General features: G+C 41.8%; 1 protein-coding gene across 1 annotated transcript in view; it reads left to right on the forward strand.

Annotated features, from left to right (window-relative positions):
- The window catches only part of TXNRD2 (thioredoxin reductase 2), a 355985-nt gene that overhangs the window by 33498 nt on the left and 301811 nt on the right, over nt 1–20676 (forward strand). The window contains exons 3-5 of the mRNA XM_069215297.1: nt 3398–3454; nt 4622–4766; nt 7253–7327. Coding sequence (XP_069071398.1) covers nt 3398–3454; nt 4622–4766; nt 7253–7327 — 277 coding nt within the window. The remainder of the gene's footprint in view (nt 1–3397; nt 3455–4621; nt 4767–7252; nt 7328–20676) is intronic.

The following is a 20676-nucleotide window of genomic DNA, read 5'->3' on the forward strand; positions in this document are numbered from 1 at the left end:
AGCTATGGTTGATTATCTAGTCTCGTTTTCACATCTCTGATCCTGGTTTCTACATGTGTGTTTTTCCTGGAAAGTGGGCATCTCTTCCCTAAAATACTGTATTTCCGTGCTCATGGCTACAACAGCTGAATTCACAGTCCTTTTGGAAAATGTGATGCCCGCCGGCTCTTTGAGCAATGTGTTTATGGCTGAGTCTAGTATTTCCTGACTATCCGCCATTTCTATAGCCTGCGGTTTCGGTTCATTTGGTTTGCTACCACTTCTGGGAGGAGGAGCTGATGTACATGTTTATCACCTCAGGCTTCTGAAGGTTATGAAGAATGAGTTCAGAAGTGTACAGGGTACCTTGGCCAGCTTCCAAAAGATTAGAAAGGAAAAATGGACCCTTTCTGGGCATCTTGATGTGGAAGGTGTTTTTTGGGCAATACAGTTGGTAGAAATTTGCTGGGGTGTGCCTAAAGAACTGCTACAGTGACTACTACTGTACCTACAGCATTTACAAGCAACCTACACGTGCAGTGCTCTTTTCATCCTCACTGTGCATGGCATGCAACTGTTCTTAACTCCATAGAGGGCTTGTAGCAGCAGAGATTAACTCCTTTGTTTCTCCCATTGGCAGTATCCAGGAGAGTAAACAGACAAAATTCTGTCACTTGAGTGCTGGCATACCAAGCATTCAGTGGCTGTCCTGTAGAGATGGGTGGGGAAGAGAAACCGAAAGGTGCCAGATACTACATTTCAAACAAAGCCAATACTAAAAAGGAGATAACCCTTTTCCCAATTTCAGTATGTTTTCATGTGAACTGAGCTACAATATAACTAAATTCTACAGAGAATTGGTTGAAGGGAGCTTGCCCCTTTTTTAGGTCGCGCGCGCAAGCTCTCTGGCCTGTTGTAATCGATCTGTGGGCTTTTAACCATGCCCAGCGCACTCCCATCACTATCACTCGTTCATGGGATTGCCTTTCAAAAATCCTTTGTTATCATTGGTAAATGCTTTACATTTGTCCCTCCTTGGGGCAGTTTTGTTACCGCCTTGGCCATTGCCCCAGATACACGGATAATTGCACTTTTTCTGATACGTTTGACTGCGAGCGAACCTCTTTTTCCTTTTGTGTCTCTCCTTCATGCTTATGCTCATGGCGGCAGTGGCGCTTTAAATCGGCACTCTTATGTCATCTGTTTTACTTTTCATTTTCAATATATGTGGCAAGAAAACCCCAGTTAGGAATTTACAACCCTAGTAGCTCTAACTCGAGCAAACGTGTGTACCGTTGCATTGTAAATGCTTGTTGTATGTTATTATGGTATTTTTTATTTTTCTTTATTGCCAAAGCCTGGTAGGCCGAGAAAGCTTTCAGGCCAGAACTGAAAAGAATACTCTATGCATGTTGTAATATGTGTTAGATGAATACTCAACGGAAGAGAACTGTTACTCAGACTTGGCTAGATAGATAGTTGGTAATGCAGCCAGAGTATATGTGTGAAATGTCTGTGTTGTGGCACCTGCTGCAGAAAAATGGACCTAGGAACAAAATACATTGCATTTATACGCTTTGTGTGCCTTAACCATGAAGGTAACATCTCCACACGCAATGGGGAGCTGCTGCGCCGGAAAATGTGCTGTAAAGCACGCTCACTATTAACAGGGATATTAACTGCTAGTGCCATTTTTAATGAATGGAATTCAACAAAAGGAAAATACTATTGTGGAGTAATCATTTTAAAGGTTTAATCTTGATTAACCTTCAGACAAAAATAGGGGTTTCCTATTAAGCTGAGAAGGATTAACACCACGGATGTCTCCCTGTAAGGGGAAAAGGGGACCTTGGGCACACACAAGAACTATTCAGGTGACCTATTAAATAATTTCCTGACCTAGAACAGTGGAGGCGCCGTCCCCTTTGTGAATGGTAGCAAAAATACCTTTTCAGAGCAGGCAGTGGTCCCACAGACCACTGCCTGCTCGGAAAAAATGAAAAGAAAACGTTTCATTTTTGTTTTTGAAATGCATCCCTTTTTGCTTTAAGGAAAACGGACTGCATTTCAAGAAAAAAAAAACTGCTTTATTTAAAAGCAGTCACAGACAGGGTGGTCTGCGTTCTCCAGCAGGCCACCATCCCTGTGAGTGCAGCCATGGTTCTGTGGATGTGTCACAGAACAGATAGTCTTGGAAGCAGTAGGCATTGCTGCTTAGAATCATGGCAAGCAGTAAGTTCTTTTCAGTTGTAAAGGTACCTGGGACCTAAGGAATGTTGATTCCTAATTGGTATGATTGTTGGCTATACTGTAGGTAGCAAGAATCTCCTTAAAATAGGCAACCATTCCACAATTATGACAAACTGAATTGAGGCACGCCCTACAAGGCTTACCTTCCTTTCTTGGAAATTTGTATCCAGCTTCTTGGCTCAAAAACCTAGCTGTCCGAACATGTGCTGGAAAATCATTGTTCCAGTCTTGTCCTTAGTTTTGCAACTGAGGGATTCCTGAAAACTGTGTGCATTGCTGAATCACTCGGAAGAACTAGACCCCTTTATTTATTCCATTCAGTGTAGAAGATATCCACGTGAAAGTAAACTTTTCTGCACTCACAATATGGATTACTAAAGCCTCACACCGAAAGAAGCGGAGGAAGAGCCTCCTTGAGGAAACTCCTCAGATGAAAGTCAACCCAGTGCATGAAACTCCAAACAAACCAGTTCCATAAAATGTTGACAAAGGTGAGGAGAAGTAAAGCTTACAAAGACCATCTACACGTTTACAACTATGAAATGTTTATATAAAATTGAGTTGTCTCTGTGTATTAATGTTATTGGTTATCACCGCTAAAAACAAAGGAATTTAAGAAAGGAAATACAGTGGTGAGTGGATCAAACCACGCATGTAGACATGTGAATTTGGCGCTGTTGGAAACCATCACTATAATATGCTGTACTTTTTAATAACATAATTGAACAGTATTGCACTTTGGCAAATGATGCACTCAGATAGCCCTGCAACATGACAGTGTTTTTTCATAATACATGAGATGGTGGCACAGGGTCTGCATCTTTGTTGAATTCAAATGTAAATACAGAAAAGGAGACAATGTCTGGGCTAAGGGGAAGCTGACAATTTTTTAAAAGCCGATTAGCCTGGGCGACTAGCCTGTTCTAATAATAAAACATCTGAAAAAAAGTATCTTGATGAAAAGTATCCTTAGCCTCCTGCCATAAATAGTAATTACAAATACCCTTTAGCAATTTTGACTGGCAAATAATCAATAAATGTAAAGTGTAATACTTTTTCTGATCATGAAATCTGCCACTAGTTGTGATCTTTTACTTCTTTCCATGAAAATGTGTTTCATGTTTGCCTCGGTTTAGCGGATAATAATGTCCTCTGTTTTCTTCAACAGCTGCCCACTTTGGGAAGAAAGTAGCAGTAATGGATTATGTGGACCCCTCTCCAAAAGGTGTGTAAGTTGTACAAAGCACAAATGTTAAGGAGGTCTCTTGTTCTTGCGCTGTTCATTTCAAGTGTTAAAATCCAGTTTAAAATATCCTCTCTTGACCCGAATCATCCATCTAACAAACACACCCATCTGGGCAACAGAGAACCAGATGACATTTTCTCTGAATTGTGAATTGTTGTCTCTTGGCTTGGATTGGTCCTTAAAGCTGATGGAGTTCACAAGCATATTGCAAATGTTGTGATTTTTCACACTAGGTTTTTAAATCTGGAGCCATAGATCCTCTGTTTTTCATTCTCATTCGTAAGTTTGGATCTGCAATTGGCTTTACAGAATGTTACTGACTTCGTAAGGAATTATCCTTGATCAAACTCATGAGGATATGTTTTGTAGTACGATGAAATGTTTTACTCTGGCCTGATAATTAAAGAATTTTTGTTTCTGACAGCATGACTTCTGATATAATCCCAAATCCACTAGACTGAGTATATTTGAATATGTACATTTAGTAAGTGCGTGTTAAGGGGTGCTATGTTTTGCTCACAAAAACAAATTTGAAAATATGTCTATTGAGCCTAGAATGGTCATTCTTCAATTTGAGAAAATGCAAAAAGGATAAATGTAATGATTTCATTAGAGAATACATAAACCATTAGGAACTGTACAACCTAATTATTAGCCTGATTTAAAAAATCATTAATAAGAAAATGAAGAGTTGTTTTGGAGGTAGCGTTCTTTATATGTACTGCAACACATACAGAAAGAGACAGCATGAGCAAGAACAGAGTGCAGAGCTAAATACATAACTAGAATTAGGGAATTGGAGAGCCGTGGGGTAGAGGTTATTCTCTGATAGTAGGTGAGAGGAGATGAAGAGTACAAATTAGAGAAAAAGAAATGGAGGTCGCTGGATTCTGAGAGGAGGATGAAAAACCGATACGCAGGCAAGATGGCGAGACACAATCAGATGGAGCAATGTAAAGTTGTGCGTTTTAAATGGTTAGGGTTCATTACGGTTGACGTGAAGGTTTGTAATAGTTTAAACTCCTAGTGAATTGAAGAGATTTCTGCAAGAATTGCCCCTCTCCATTTGGGAGATGGCCGTGTTTGACACTTAATACTAGAATGTGTGATGTATTTTTGGCTATATATATATTATTTTTTTTGTAGGTACTAAATGGGGACTGGGTGGCACGTGCGTGAACGTAGGTTGCATTCCAAAGAAACTGATCCATCAGGCAGCTCTTTTTGGGGGTGCGCTCAAAGATGCGTCTCACTATGGCTGGAATGTCCCTCACCCCATTCACCATGACTGGTAAGTATTGCCACCTGCTGTGCCTCCTTTATGCTGTAGTCCAATGTCTTTTGATTCTTCGATGTTGCGCCCCTTCATGGATCAACCCTACAGTCTTTATTTGCCATATTACTGGAATAGATTACAATATGATTCTGCCTGCTGCCTGCACCCTGTACATCAGGAAACGCAGCATTTCATTTTTGTCTTCCTTACAAACTGAGTGGAAGAAAATATGTCAATGAAATATCAATTGAATGTATCACCTATCTCCGAGAAGGGCACTGTCCATCTGTGCCATAAAAGTGTTGTAGACTTGCTCACTTGATCCCCCAGATTAAGAGGGCAGACACGGTCTCTTCCTTGAAATTATCCTCTGAGGGAAATGCATGTGTGTGTCCAAGCTCTGCCACTGTAGAGTATGTTGTACATCAAGAACCATACTCCAAGGTCAGTATAACTGTAAATACAGTCCTGCTCCCTTAGCTCCACCTGTCCTTGGTCTGTCTCACACTGCTCTATATACTTGTATTCACTAAGTAACTCACTGATTCTTAAGACCATTAAGCATATGGTCAGTCCAAAAATAGGACATAGTTTTATGCACCATTGGGTGAGGACAGTATGGGCTGCAGCTCTCCACCCTCCCTCACTCCAGAGTTCCACCTCTCTGCTTGCAAATATTCAGCTGCTTACATTAGCTCCTTTACTACATCACTTATGCAATTGGAAATTGGCCCTGAAAAGTGAGTGCTGTATTTGCAAGTGGGATATGTTGAAGTGTACACAAATTTTAGTTTTGCTTGGCAGAGGTTGAGCTGAAATATTAAAAATCACTGACTGCTATTTATAATCGAGCCCATCTCCAAGCCCCAAGAGGTGGCTCCTACTGCGTACTCTGAGGGCAGAGCACAGGACAGGGCCAAAGACCCTTTGCTTGAATTCCCCAAGAGGTGGAGTTTGTAGTGGACCTGGCCCTACAGCTCATGGGATGCTAGCACATGTTCTGTGAATCATAAAGTTATGAATGTTTCTAATTAATCCACCCTTTTTGACCTTTAAAATGATTGAAGAGCCTCGCCTTTAATTTGAGTTCACTGAATTGTGAAAAGGAGCATCTTTACAGCTGTAACTGTAATGGGGTGCTCACCTGCTGCAGGTATTAGATCAAATTCTCTGTAGTTATTAATGTTTTGGGGCACCATGAATGAGCCAGCACGTCTCAAGTCTGCAGACCAAGCCACTGTGTTGGCCAACACATGTTCAACTTGCGGCTAGCAGGACTCTCTGGACTATCTAACTTAATCTCCCAGCATGTCACCATAAAAGGTGATTGAGTGATGCTGGGACATGGAATCTGACAAAAAGATATCATCTCTTGGCCCACTGTCTCTCAGTTTACCTCAGCCTCTAAAAAGAGAAGCTAAACAGCATGTGTGTTCACATCGCAGTGCACGATAATGGGTAAAAATACTGAACAATAAAAAATAATCTTAAATGTTAAATCTTTATGTCCTATGACACCAAGCTATTGGTGGCTCCAAATACTAACATCGTACGCATGAGGACACACACCCTTTTGTAGTTTTGGGCTCTATGTAGTAGAATGCCACATCAAATGCTAAAGGTTGGCATCAAAGAATTTGACATGCTTTAGACTTTAGTTGGGGTTATTCTTTTTTTAGACATTAGTTGCGGTTATTCTTTCTTCAGACATTGGCTGGGGTTGTTCTCTAAGGCTCTCCGCAGGTTTAGTGACTCTGAAGAAGGTGCTTTTTGTGCATATCACATTACAAGAATGAACCTCTTTTCTAAGGTAGGGTGTGCATAAACAAATCCTTTAAACATACTCAAAACTAGGGTTCATTTACCAGTCCTGCATATTTGTGGCTTTACACCATTCTCTCTTGCTACCACTGCATGCCTAACAAAGTCACTCAGATGTGACAGTTCACAGCAGAATTCATAGTGTACTAACTCCAAAGCGTAGTGCACAGTTGAGTAAAGCCACAGCAGGGTTCACAATGGAGAAACACCACCAAAGGATTCAAAATTGATTGATACCACTTGACGGGCTCCCAGTGGTCCAACTCCACTATAAAGTTCATAGCAGACTGATGACACTGCAGCGTTACAACAGGCTAACCCCTCTGTTGTGTTCACTGTGGACTAACACCAATGCTGGGTTCACAGGGGACTAATGTCAAAACATGACTCACGGTGGACAGCTGGCACTGCACGGTTTGCAAATGACTAAAGCCAACACAAACAGCGTGTTCCCAGCAGACACATCTGCAGCACAGTACACAGTGGACTGTGGCCACCGAAGAGTTCACATTGAACCAACACCACTGCTGTGTTCAAAGATGAATAATGCCCTGTAGAGCTCCTAACAAACTGACATCACCACAGGGTTTACAAAAGACTAACACTGCACTGAATGCAAAAGATTCATACTGAGCATCGTGTCGTTTTACATCCTAACAGTAATTTTATTTTCTCCAAAGGTCTAAAATGGCAAAAGCAGTTCAAAATTATGTTAAATCTCTGAACTGGGGACATCGAGTGCAACTGCAGGACAGGTAAGTGAAAAAGCTTCAAACTGTTTACATTGCTGCTGCTTGTTTGTTTCAGGTGATTTTATTTATGACATGCATGAGCTGCAGTATTGGCTTGGGACCATATGTAGTACTCGTCCCTATTGTTGCACTATGACTTATGTTATTTACAAAGTGCATGGCTGTACTCAAGGACCTGAAACTCACAACACTGAAGTTGCCCACTGGAGACTCAAACAATGCCCAAGTGTTGATGTAGGTTGTGTGTAACTTTCTGTGGTTGCTACAGTGTAGACATGGCTAAGTAAGTAATGTATGTTCCTGCTTACTGAACTCCTGCATTACAGCAGACTCTCAGCAGTTGTAAGACCTCACTCAGAGTAAAACAAATAGGTGTAATCTAAGGAGGATTTAGAAGGGAGGTGTACTGGGACTAGGTCTTAGTCCAAAGTATGGCGGAGAAAGAGGTGGTGAAATACATGTTTATGTGGGGATGTCATACTTTATGAACATCCTCACAACACAGATGACAGTGTCCACGGTTATCTCAACCTGTTATCTTGGTGCAGCTAAGCTCACTCATTACGTACCAGGCTAGAGATTACCTAAAGAGAAAGATTTGGCCTTGATTTTTTTTATTAACAATGTTTTCTGCTTACATGGATTCCCTGATAAGGTAGTGGCTGACAGAGGACGATTTTGGCATGAGCTCTCCAAAGTATTGCTTTTTCAGCTAGCTCTCTCTTTTGTTAATTATCCTCAGATGGATGGGCACGCAGAACAGGTAAATCAGACACTTGAGCAGTGCTTACAATGTTAGACTCATTATTAACAAGAATGGTGGGTAGAGTTCCTTGCTGTGGCAATTTGCATGTAATACTGAACATTTATCCTTGAATTCCAGTTGTTTGTATTCTACTTATGACTTTCATCCGTTGAATATGACTTTTGAAACCTAAGCCACATACCAGAAGCCTCTGCTTATGTAAAACGTTAACCCAAGAGATACGGAAACAATCACAACAGTATTTATTGAATACTCAAAACCAATAAGTGACCACCTAAGAAGAAGAGAAAAATGCATTCCCCCTATTCATTTAGAGACAATCGTGTTAGCTAACAGAAATCTAAAGTTTGACAATATACATGCTCCACGTTTACTCCGACTTTTTCATTTACAATTTCCGTCAGGCCTGGCTCTGATCATCAATCACATAGAAGAGTGGGTAATGTCAGGACCTAATGAAGCGTTACTTAACATAGTACTTCTGAATTTTAGAATCAGTGATTTCACTGTGTGTTTTGGGTGGCATGACAGAGATGTTGAAGAAAGAGTTCGAAAGAAAACATATTTGTAATAGTGGGTGAAAGGTAAAGCTATCTTTTCTAAAGTGAGTCCTGAGTATGACTGAGCGTGCGTGCAAGAGCAATGTCTACAGAATGGCATATAGACACTGGGATAGTCAGTCAGTCAGTCAGAATGAGACAGGCTCTGTAGAACTTTTTTGTATTGAGCATGCCTCAAAACTTAGCATCTCTCTTTGATTGAACCATGCATGTTCCAAATCCAGCAACCTATGAAAGAGGAGTTCCATTATCACTAAGCACTTCATACCTGGCTCGTCTTCAGACCAGCCAGATGTGTGTATGCAGCATTCCCAGATGTTTTCTCCAGTATTCTGTTCTTGTACCCTCATTTCTCCAGCCTTCGTTGTTGTTTCTCCCTTTTCAATCCTCCTCCTGCTCTTTCCTTGTTTTCTGCTGCCCCATTCTCAGTCACTATCTTCCTTTGCTTTTAACAGTATTGCTGTCAGTGCCATCCATAGTGCTAAGGTTTCACAAACATTGGCATAAGTGCTGCTATCCTTATTGGCACCAGACAAGTGCTGCAATAGCCTAATTATCTTTAGGTCTGACTCAGACTGTATGGCACTGTTTCATATTGGCAGCCTGCACCCCGAGACTGTGGCCAGTTCTCCCCCAAAGACAGTACTGTGTCTGGTGTTATATTCACAAGGCATTAAGGGACATATGTACGAACACTTTTTTTCCATAGGCACAGAATAGGTAAAATCCTTTGCTACATCTGGCCCATAATGTCTATCAGTGAAGTCTGCCATATCGTATAGGTCTCAAAACTTGCCAAATATGCACTGTAAACACACTAGTAACTCGTAAAAATACCAAATTGGGCTGATTTTTGGGTAATAAGAGCATTCACTGGGAAGTAAGTGCCAGTACATTTATTTTAATCAATTCTTGCCTATAATGCACATTATTTTTATGTCTTTTCTTTCCAGCACATACGTAACTCAAGGCATGTCGGGTGTAACCTTTACTCTTTATCAGGAGTATTTATGTAAATATATGTTTTTATTTGTAATTAAAAGGTAACATAATCTTTACTAGTACTTCAACAATTATTACAAAAGTACTGGTCTGCAAAAGTTATAGTAAACAGTCTTACTTATGGCAGCGGTTTTTCCAGTTTCTTGATTCATGGTGCAAAGTCTCTGACTTGCATCATTCGTTGTCACTGTTACCTGTCTTTTCTGATGTCTTTTCCAGCAATAATTACTTCTCTTTGTCTTCCTCAAAAAACCATACCAAGAACTACATTTTCAGACAGGACACAGCCCTCTCCGTTTGCTGTTCACATGATTCCAATCGTAAACTCAAAGAAAAGAAACATTCACTTTAACGTTCATTCATCTGTTCTGATCCGAAATATTTTATCCACCAGCATTCTCGTTTCAACAAACAATTAGTGATACTGCCCTGTCTGGACGTTTTATCAATGATCTCTCAAATTCGAAATAGTGATTGAGATTGAAATTCCAAGAATTGTTGTGCAGAATTACATTGGCTTTCAGCTTTCTGTATCAGTGCTGTGTGACTTGTGAGTACGCCACCTTATCCTGTTGCTGCCAGCTTGGGGGGTGCCTGCTGGTCCCATTCTTAATCTGACAGTAACTCCCCATCCTCAGCGGTGGGTGGTGCATGGGTGTCATAGCACACCTCCACCCCCCCATAAAAGTATGAGGCTGTGCCTAGTTTTTATGGATCTTAACAGAAGCGTTGCCTCTATGTATGCTCCTGGCTTCATTGTCTCACATAGTCTGTTGGGTGCTGTCACATGTTAATTCACAGGCTTGTTTTCAGATGCAGTATGTTTTAATCTGGATACCAGTGTTTTGAGGTTAAAAAAGTAGGCATTACATTCTTGTAGTCGCCATTAGAGTCTCTATTGCGCAGTGGTTTTCCTGTTTTGTTGTGAGCAGGAAGTGACCTGGTGAATGTAGGTGGTGTATTTTGCCGTCTTGTCCTATGTCTAGGGACATAGACCAGAAGAAACTCACTTGTAATTGGCTCTCCCTGGAAAGTTGGTTGGGCTGTGAGTTCTGAGTTCTGCTAGCTCGAAGAGGAGTCTAACCTGGGAAACTAGTTCTCTCTGAAACCCTTATTAATATGCCCAAGAAGGCTATCCTGTGTCTTAGGCTCATAACATAAACTTGAACTTGTCAGTTTTTTTTATTTATAATATTAAAAACCTGTAGTTGTGCCCTTAAGAGAGAAATTGGGTCAGCGCTCTTCACAGCCAGTGGAGAAGTTGTAAGGGCCTCTGTAACACTCCTACGTATAGTTATTATATTCACCGACTCGGGCACAGTCTGCTGATAATTCACCAATATATTACTAATGATATTATTAAACGTGGAAATCTGAAATTTCATGTCATTATAGTGTATTTGACGTTACAACGCTTTTAAAATTTATGTAAGGTTTTCTTATATTTTGCTTTTGTAATATACATTATGTAATATACAATGGTTGATATTATTGTTTTATATAATATACAATGTAACTTTATATATTTCTCAGTAACATTTCAATAAAGCTTCTTTAACCTAAAAAATAATTCTTTCTTGGAAATTTACTGCAGACGCGAACAGTGGGCAGAAAAATATTTAGGGGTCTTTTATGTCAGTTAGCGGTATCTTGAGTAATAAGTTATTTAAACACTGGTGAGTACTAAATATGAATAGCATAGTCTACATTTCCGAGGCATCTTAGAGGTTTAAGGAGAGAAGTATGCAGGACAAACAAGACAGGAGTAGATTTGCCTGCAGGTAGAGGGACATGCACCCTTTGATGCAGGTTGGGAGGTAGACTTCCTATTACGGAGATCTGTGGACATCACAACACTTGGCCGGGATGTCCAATTCAACTCCGCATCCGAGCTTTATGTATTTAAATCTTGAAGTCCATGTATATAACCTGTGTTCTCCAAACATCAATCACAGCAACTGGAAGCCATGAGCCCAGAGGATACAGTAGCTATGTTCTGTTTACAGGATGTGGGTAGGAGGGTGTATCCCCTTTTTCCATGTTCTTTTCACTATCATAGGCCAGACTGAAGAATTCAGCCAAGGAAGAAGATGTTCCTGTCACTCATTTTCCCATCAGTGAAAGGCTTGTCCACACCAATTCTCCGTATTTGTGTTGTTCAGAAATCTATGCACAGTTGCAGGCCTGCATTTACATTAGTAGAAACATGTGCTTCTACCTTTAACCTTTCTAAATCAGACTCTATTAACAATAAATATGTAATCACCCCTGAAATCCTCTTAAGCATATCCTTGGAAGAAACCAGGGTTGACGGATGTGAATTCTGACCAGGGCACCACTGATTTCATGGGCGATGTATTCAACAAGAAAAGAGCTTTTGTGTCCCGATGGAGGTGCCGGAAGAGCTGTTTATCGGGATGCCAGCCATGACACTGCATAGTAAGTGATTAATGTAACATTCCAAGACTGATACAAACATGGCCAGATCATTGGGATCCATCCAGCCTTTGTTCTCTAGACTCCCGTCCTCCTTCAGACATAATCAGGCTTTTAACAGTAGGACCCCCTTCTTCCCCAACTCCCAGCCAGTCGCTCATCTTCCTCCGGGTATGGGTCTTGTTCATTCCTGGTAAATCCACTTGTTGTAATAAAGGCGATGTCCTTAGGCAGATTAAAGTAATTTAACCCCTTCGCTGCCAGGCCTTTTCCCCCTCCTGTGCCGAGCCTTTTTTTGGCTATTTGGAGCAGTTCACGCTTAGGCCCTCATAACTTTTTGTTCACATAAGCTACCCACGCCAAATTTGCGTCCTTTTTTTCCAACATCCTAGGGATTCTAGAGGTACCCAGACTTTGTGGGTTCCCCAGAAGGAGGCCAAGAAATTAGCCAAAAAACAGTGAACATTTCGTTTTTTTCAAAAAAATTGGAAAAATTGGAAAAATGGGCTGCAGAAGAAGGCTTGTGGTTTTTTACCTGAAAAGGGCATCAACAAAGGGTTTGCGGTGATAAAATCACCAGCTTCCCAGCTTTCAGGAACAGGCAGACTTGAATCAGAAAACCCAATTTTTCAACACAACTTTGGCATTTTACTGGGACATACCCCATTTTTACGATTTTTTGTGCTTTCAGCCTCCTTCCAGTCAGTGACAGAAATGGGCATGAAACCAACGCTGGATCCCAGAAACCGCAACATTTTTGAAAAGTAGACAAAAATCTGAATTCAGCAAGGGGTAATTTGCGTAGATCCTACAAGGGTTTCCTACAGAAAATAACAACTGAACAAGAAAAATATTGAAATTGAGGTGAAAAAAACATCAATTTTTCTCTACGCTTTACTCTGTAACTTTTTCCAGCAGTGTCAGATTTTCGAAAGCAATATACCGTTACGTCTGCTGGACTCTTCTGGTTGCGGGGATATATAGGGCTTATAGGTTCATCAAGAACTCTAGGTACCCAGAGCCAATAAATGACCTGCACCCTGCAGTGGGTTTTCAATCTATGCCGGGTATACAGCAATTCATTTGCTGAAATATAAAGAGTAAAAAATAGCTATCAAGAAAACCTTTGTATTTCCAAAATGGGCACAAGATAAGGTGTTGAGAAGCAGTGGTTATTTGCACATCTCTGAATTCCGGGGTGCCCATACTAGCATGTGAATTACAGGGCATTTCTCAAATAGACGTCTTTTTTACACACTGTCTAACATTTGGAAGGAAAAAATGTAGAGAAAGACAAGGGGCAATAACACTTGTTTTGCTATTCTATGTTCCCCCAAGTCTCCCGATAAAAATGATACCTCACTTGTGTGGGTAGGCCTAGCGCCCGCGACAGGAAACGCCCCAAAGCGCAACGTGGACACAGCCAAATTTTTGAAGGAAAACAGAGGTGTTTTTTGCAAAGTGCCTACCTGTAGATTTTGGCCTGTAGCTCAGCCGCCACCTAGGGAAACCTACCAAACCTGTGCATTTCTGAAAACTAGAGACCTAGGGGAATCCAAGATGGGGTGACTTGTGTGGCTGGGACCAGGTTCTGTTACCCAGAATCCTTTGCAAACCTCAAAATTTGGCTAAAAAAACACATGTTCCTCACATTTCTGTGGCAGAAAGTTCTGGAATCTGAGAGGAGCCACAAATTTCCTTCCACCCAGCGTTCCCCCACATCTCCCGATAAAAATGATACCTCACTTGTGTGGGTAGGCCTAGCGCCCGCGACAGGAAACGCCCCAAAGCACAACGTGGACACAGCCACATTTTTGAAGGAAAACAGAGGTGTTTTTTGCAAAGTGCCTACCTGTAGATTTTGGCTTGTAGCTCAGCCGCCACCTAGGGAAACCTACCCATAATCATCCAAAAATGCTGGTACTCTCTTAATTCTTTGTGGTCTCTCCTTCACTATTTCTTCCCTGGATTCAATAATCTCATCACGTCCTTCTCTACTCTCTGCATCTCCATGATCATCTCCACACAGATCAGGAAAAACAGGCTCAGCACCTGATAGTGCAGAGTTTCGTGCAACCTCTGGACACGTGGATTTCCTCCTCCCTAGCACATCAAACATATAACCACTGCATTCATCACAACTCATACCTCTTTCAAAGTTCTGTTCCTCTGAATTAAATTTAGCTACTCTTCTTAAATTCCATCTTTCACCATTATTCAGGATTACATACCAAGGATAAACCTCCTTGACCTGAAGTGGGCCTTTAAATTTATTAACTCCACTCTCAATTCCTCCAGACTTTATTTTCACCCAATCACCAGGCCAAATTTTGTTCTTACCCCTTTCACAGGCCTTCCACACCTATTCTCTCTTCTTGACTCTGCCACATCAACATTGACTAATTCTCTCAACCAAAACGGAGTCAATTTAGAATTTGGCCTTCTACCCCTCATCATGGAAAAGGTGAAGACCCTGTTGCACAATTGACAGTAGTGCGTTATGCCCACATAACATCCGCAACCATACTTTCCACATCCATACCACTTGCCAATGCTTGTTGTATGGCACCCTTAACCATCCTGTTGGCTCTTTCCACCATTCCATTCGCCTGTGGATTATAAAATGCTGTCCTTGAATGTTTAATTCCACACGATGAAAGAAACCCTTTAATTTCATAAGAAGTAAGTTGGGTACCATTATCCGTCACCAGACACACTGGAAAACCTTCTTCCTTAAATACTTCAGACAAAACCTTCACTGTGGATGATGTGGTTATTTCTGACATAAACTTCACTATCAACCATTTTGAATGGACGTCCAGCAAAACAAACGCAAACCTTGACATGGGTTGACCCCGCACAACAGACCAATGAAATCCCCGCACACAGTATGCCACACTCGTCCTGGATCTTCTATGTGACCTATTAGAGGTTGCTTACCTACTCTCAGTCTCTTTTCACTACGTATACACCCATCACATTTCTCCACCCAGTGTAAAACATCGTCATCCATTCCTGGCCACTAGGAATCCTCTCTGAGTCTCCTCTTCATTAGTGTTTGTCCTAAATGACCCACATGAGCAATATTGAAGATTTTCTTTCTCACTCCTAAAGGAGGAACAAATTTCTCACCATGTATAACAGTATCACTCACACATGAGAGTTCATCTAATACTTTACAATATGTCCACAAGTTTTTTTGGCAAAGTGCTCTCCCTTCGTTTGCCACTCACTATCATCTTTATTACTTTCCTCATTTCATCATCACATAGCATGGTCTGACACCATTCTTCTTTACTGAAAGCCCCTGAAGACCATTGTACTACATCACCAACGCTCACAACTAGATCCTCCCAGTCTTTAACACTATCAGGTCCCCCATTCAACAATTCTCCATCTTGTGACAGCCGTGAGAGACAGTCAGCTTGCACATTTCTCCATCCAGGTACATATTCTACAGTATAGTTGTACTCCTGAGACCTCACTGCAAGTCTAATCAATCTGGAAGAACCTTTCTCAGCTCCACCTGGAGTCAATACCTTTACAAAAGGCTTGTGATCAGTCCGCAACTTGAATTGCTTTCCCCATATATGCATTCTGAAATGTTCCATACCCCATGTAGCCGCCAAAGCCTCCATCTCTATCACAGAGTAGTTACGTTCTGTCGGCGTCAAAGAACGAGTAGCAAAAGCAATTGTTCTTTCCTTTGATCCATGCATTTGAGATAATGTAGCACCTAAGCCTGTGCCCCTGGCGTGAACTGTAACAATTGATTATTTTCTTCCATCAGAGGGTACCAGGATGTCAGCTTTACAAATTTCTCTCTTGATGGACTCAAAACTCTGTTTCTGTGCCGCACCCCACTCAAAGTTCACTCCTTTCCTCAATAATGCTTTAAGTACTTCAGTTTTTGATGCGAAATTTGCCACAAATTTGGAGTAATACTCCACTAGGCCTAAAAAGGACTTCAACTGGTCTTTATTTAAATGATCTGGTGCCACTCTAATTGCTGTCCATAGATCCCTCTTCGGCTTCACACCATCCTGTGACAATGTGTGCCCTAGATATTCCACTTCCTTGGCCAGAAATATGCACTTCTCTTTCCTCAAGGTCAAACCTGACTGTAAAATGTTATCTAGAACTAGCTTCAGCGTCAAATTGTGGCTCTCAACAGTATCACCAAAAATTAATATATCATCCTGAAAAAACATAACATTCGGAATTCCTTTAAGTAAATCACTCATTACTCTTTGGAAGACACTAGCAGCCGAACACAAGCCAAAAGGCATCCTAGTAAATTGAAACGTGCCTTCCATAGTAATGAATGTAGTTAAAGCCTTCGACTTGGGATGTAACTTTACCTGGTGGTACGCATGCTTTAAATCAAATTTAGAAAAAAACTTCCCTCCTTTCAGTATTAAAACTAGCTCATTGATATTTGGTAGAGGAAAATTGTCCATTACAACATTCTGATTCAAGCTTCTCAAATCAACACAAAAAACGTAGCTTGCCATCAGCCTTCTTAGTTACCACAACTGGAGATACCCAATTTGACACTTCCACTGGTTCAATGACACCACAATCTAGCATTTCATCAATTAACTCTTTAACTTGCCCTCTGGCCAAAATCTGCACCCTCCTGACCCTATGCCGTACTGGAATCTCACCATCCTTGAGTTTAATCTTGTGACAGTACCCTTTCAATTGACCCATTTCCTCTTGAAAGACGTCTTTTGCATCACTAAGAATGTCTTGCAAGGTTACTTCTTCCACAACTAATATTTGTGTTTTAGCACGTGGATTTATGATAATATGGAGATCATATTGATGGATCCATCCTAAGAATGGTGGACCTGATTCAGCAACATACACCTTCCCTTTGATGCTCCTTCCTCCAAACTGAATCTCAGCCATCATATAGCCCATGAGGTCTATTTTCTCACCTTGATATCCACCTGGACCTATGTCTTTTGGTAACAACCGTACTTGTGGCCATACTGAAGTGAACAATTCTCTTGGAATTATGGTATACAAAGATCCAGGATCCACCATCAATTCAACATGTTTCCCTCGAATTACAAATTGCGCCTTGATTCTTTGTGCTTTTGGTCTACATATTCCTCCATCTTCCATGACCATGTCTGTACACAGATTTGTCTCGCACACGTTGTCATCTCCCTCTTCTTCCAAGAGTGTTGCCACACTCCTTTTCCTTAAACCTCAGCACATTGTAGCAAAATGTCCTTTCAATCCTCACTTTCTACACTCCTTTCCTACAGCAAAACAAAATCTTGCATCCGTTGTGTGATTGAAACTTCCACATGTGTTGCATCTCCTAACCTCCGTTTCTTTTGCTTTGTTGTTATAGCTCTTAACTCTGGTAGGAAAAGTGTCCCGTCTTTTGCCTATGGCCGCTAATTCATCTTTTGTTTTCCTTCTTTTCCATAGCTTTCATGCAATACTCAGATTCTTCCACAAATTTTGTTATTTCAATGGCATCCTTCAATGTGGGATTCTTAGCTGCCCACAACCTCTCTTGCATTTTCCTGCTTTTACATTGGACAATCAACTGATCCCGAATCATTTTGTCTTCCATCTGTCCAAATTGACACTTGATTGCCAGTTCTCTTAACCTTGAAACAAAATCATCGATAGATTCTTATATATGTGTTGACCTTCTTTGCCTAATGCATTCGATGATATGGCTTTTTCCTGCTAGGGCGGAACCTTTGACCATCCAACGCCTCTAAATAATTATCAAAAATTATCTAAACACTCCTTCCATTCTATTGCTGGCTGTCTAGGTAATGACAAAAACAGAGGAGATGGTGTAATTGTTGACACATCCATCCCAAAACTCAGCTCACAGTAAGATTACAGAAAAAAACAAAACTGTAAGCACTTTCAATTGATTAAAGTCACAGTATCCTCACTTGAAAAGCAACACAACGTGCCACACTAGGTACTTTCCTCTAATTCTTCCAATCCAGCTGGTCCTTCCTTTATTTTGATAAGGGCAGTATTACACCAGGGCCATTCCCCTAATGCTTGTGTTCGCCTTGTCTTCGTCCACAAAGGAACCAACACGAGAAGGATCCCTTATTTGAATCATTAATAGGGCAATGACAAAAAGCTGCACAGCTTTTGACTTGCCGTACCTTCACCGTGTAAAGGGTGGCCCCCAGGCGAAGCGCTGTCACACGTGCGGTCCGATTGCACCGAACCTTGCCCCACAAGCTCTGTAGCCAGCAACTCGTCAACAGAAATTGTTGTAATAAAAGCGATGTCCTCACGCAGATGAAAGTAATTTAAAGTGTTTATTTTCCGTGGGGAAGGTTCAGCGTCGCTCTCCTCGCTGGCTCTGCGTAACTGCCAACTGTCGGACAAGCTCCGTGGTCGGAACGTCGGAGCCGTCGAGCTCGCTCACATGTCAAACTCGCAGGTTCGACATTACAACACCACTCAATGTAGTATCCAAGAAGGGTCTCTTGGTGGTGCTGTATAGCTAATTTATAGCTTCCTCCTCCACCACCATTGAAGCCACCAGTACTACAGTTAGCTACCAAAGAACATATGGAGGATATTTAGAGGCTTATGTTCTGGGAATAAAAACTCCTGTGTATTCCATGTTTGAATGTGATGGGATGGGTCTGGCCCACTACTGCGTGGATAAGATTTAAACCACTTTTCTCTCTCCAAAGATTCATGATGCTTAGATTGGCTTAGATGATGGCAGCTGTTCAGATCAGTGACTGGACTTGCAGGGATTGTACTTCCATGTTCACATCCGCTAACCAGGCAGTTCCACTAGTACACAGCTGGAAGCCTGCTCTGCCTGTACAAAATACTGCCCTCCAGCCTGAACACAGCCCCTTGAGTTATTCCCAAATTCTAGCTCATTTGAAATCTGCATGCTACTCAAATGTATTTTATTACATGCCTTCGCTTCAAACCAGTTGCCTCTTTGCCTTTTAACCCTTTACGATCTTAGATTCTCACTGAGCTCCCAAAAATCATCTGACATACCATCCAGGAAAGTCCAATGTGTTCGGATTTTTGCAATTGGGCCTGTCATAAGTATTTCTCGGTCACTTACCAGAGACCCCATTTTTCATCAGAGAGACTGGTGATATTTCTGCAAAGCCGTGCCTGGAAATAACATTTCATAACTGATTGGTGGTTCCAGAGGGGCTGTAGGTGTTGTGACCTGCATAGGGGTTGCACCACCCCCCAGGATGTATACGAGATCCCTGCAGCATCATTTGAAAAACCATGGCACAAGCTTCTGGACAGTCCTTCTAAGTCAACCCAGTATATACATCCCTTCTGAGCCTTAGGTCCATGGCTCCATCTGCTGGTGGGATGTCAGGTGCCTTGCCACACCCACAGCTCATGGTCACCACAGACCTATCAGAGTATGGTTTGGGTTTCTGCTGAGCCTAGTCTTCCAGATCTGTTGTATCAGTTCAGTGTGCCCCTCTGCATCAGCGTGTGTTGGCCTTCCTGACATTACAAGCCTTCCTCCTTGTGTTCTGTGCCAGGGTGGTGACTGTGAACACAGATGGGCACCAAAGGCATGTTTTATTTTAGAAACGAGAGACACCCCCTTTCCACCTCTCTGCCATTGTTTTAATGGACAATCTCCCAAGTTAGGGGCGTGTATTTAGTCATGTTGAGAGTTTCTAGAACTGAGAGAAAACAGCCAGAATACACGTCTGCTCAAAAAGGCCAAGCATATGAGACCAAGTATGTGTCACCTCACTGCAAGATTTATTAAAGGGGTTATCTAAGGAGTAATTTATGCTAGCTCTGCATTGCCTTGTGCAAACCGTGAATCAAATAGAAATGACATGCACAGGAAACCATACACATTTCCCCACGTTGGATCTTGGTGTAATTCGTCCGTGCCTTATTCCACGTCTTGCACAGTGTCTGGGACCTGCTTTCCGTGCTTAAAGGAATGATTCACATATCTCTCCCCCTCTGCAAGTCCATATCCTGCCTCCCTCTGCCCCACCCTTCAGAGGCATGTGGCAGACTCATCATTACCTCTAGGGACCCCATGAATCCAGGCACTTTCCTGAGGTGCTGCTTGCCTTCCATCTCCAGGTTCACAAAGGGTGTACCCATCTAGGATAACTGTAGGATCGGGGACTTCTTTCTCTCAATAGCTGACCTCCTTTAAAGCTCTGAGTTAAAAAGGTGAACCCTGTGTGAATCTCTGCATGTCTCCCACGGGTAAACTTCAGCTTACGGGCGTCTGGTTGTTTGTAGCTTAGCTCAGCATTCGCAACCAAAAGGCACATGGAACCATCCTGATAGTCTATGGAGATTAGGCCTGGGCAGAGTTCTGCTTCGTGGAACTCTGTGAAGTGACCATAAAATTCTGCAGCGCTACGCGAGTTCTCGAGCGGCGGAGTGAGTTCGGTTGAGACGTTCACGCTGATTTTTAGCACTGGGTGTTTGTCCCGAGCTGTAAAATAACTGTGTGATCATCACCACATGCAGCGCAAGAGGGCGCTGCTTCTTTTCTGCCGCTCGAGTAGATCTTACTTGAGCGGCAGCTTCTTCAGCGCGAACGAAAGTTT

The sequence above is a fragment of the Pleurodeles waltl genome, chromosome 11 (assembly GCF_031143425.1).
Source record: "Pleurodeles waltl isolate 20211129_DDA chromosome 11, aPleWal1.hap1.20221129, whole genome shotgun sequence".
In the NCBI taxonomy this organism is placed as follows: domain Eukaryota; kingdom Metazoa; phylum Chordata; class Amphibia; order Caudata; family Salamandridae; genus Pleurodeles; species Pleurodeles waltl.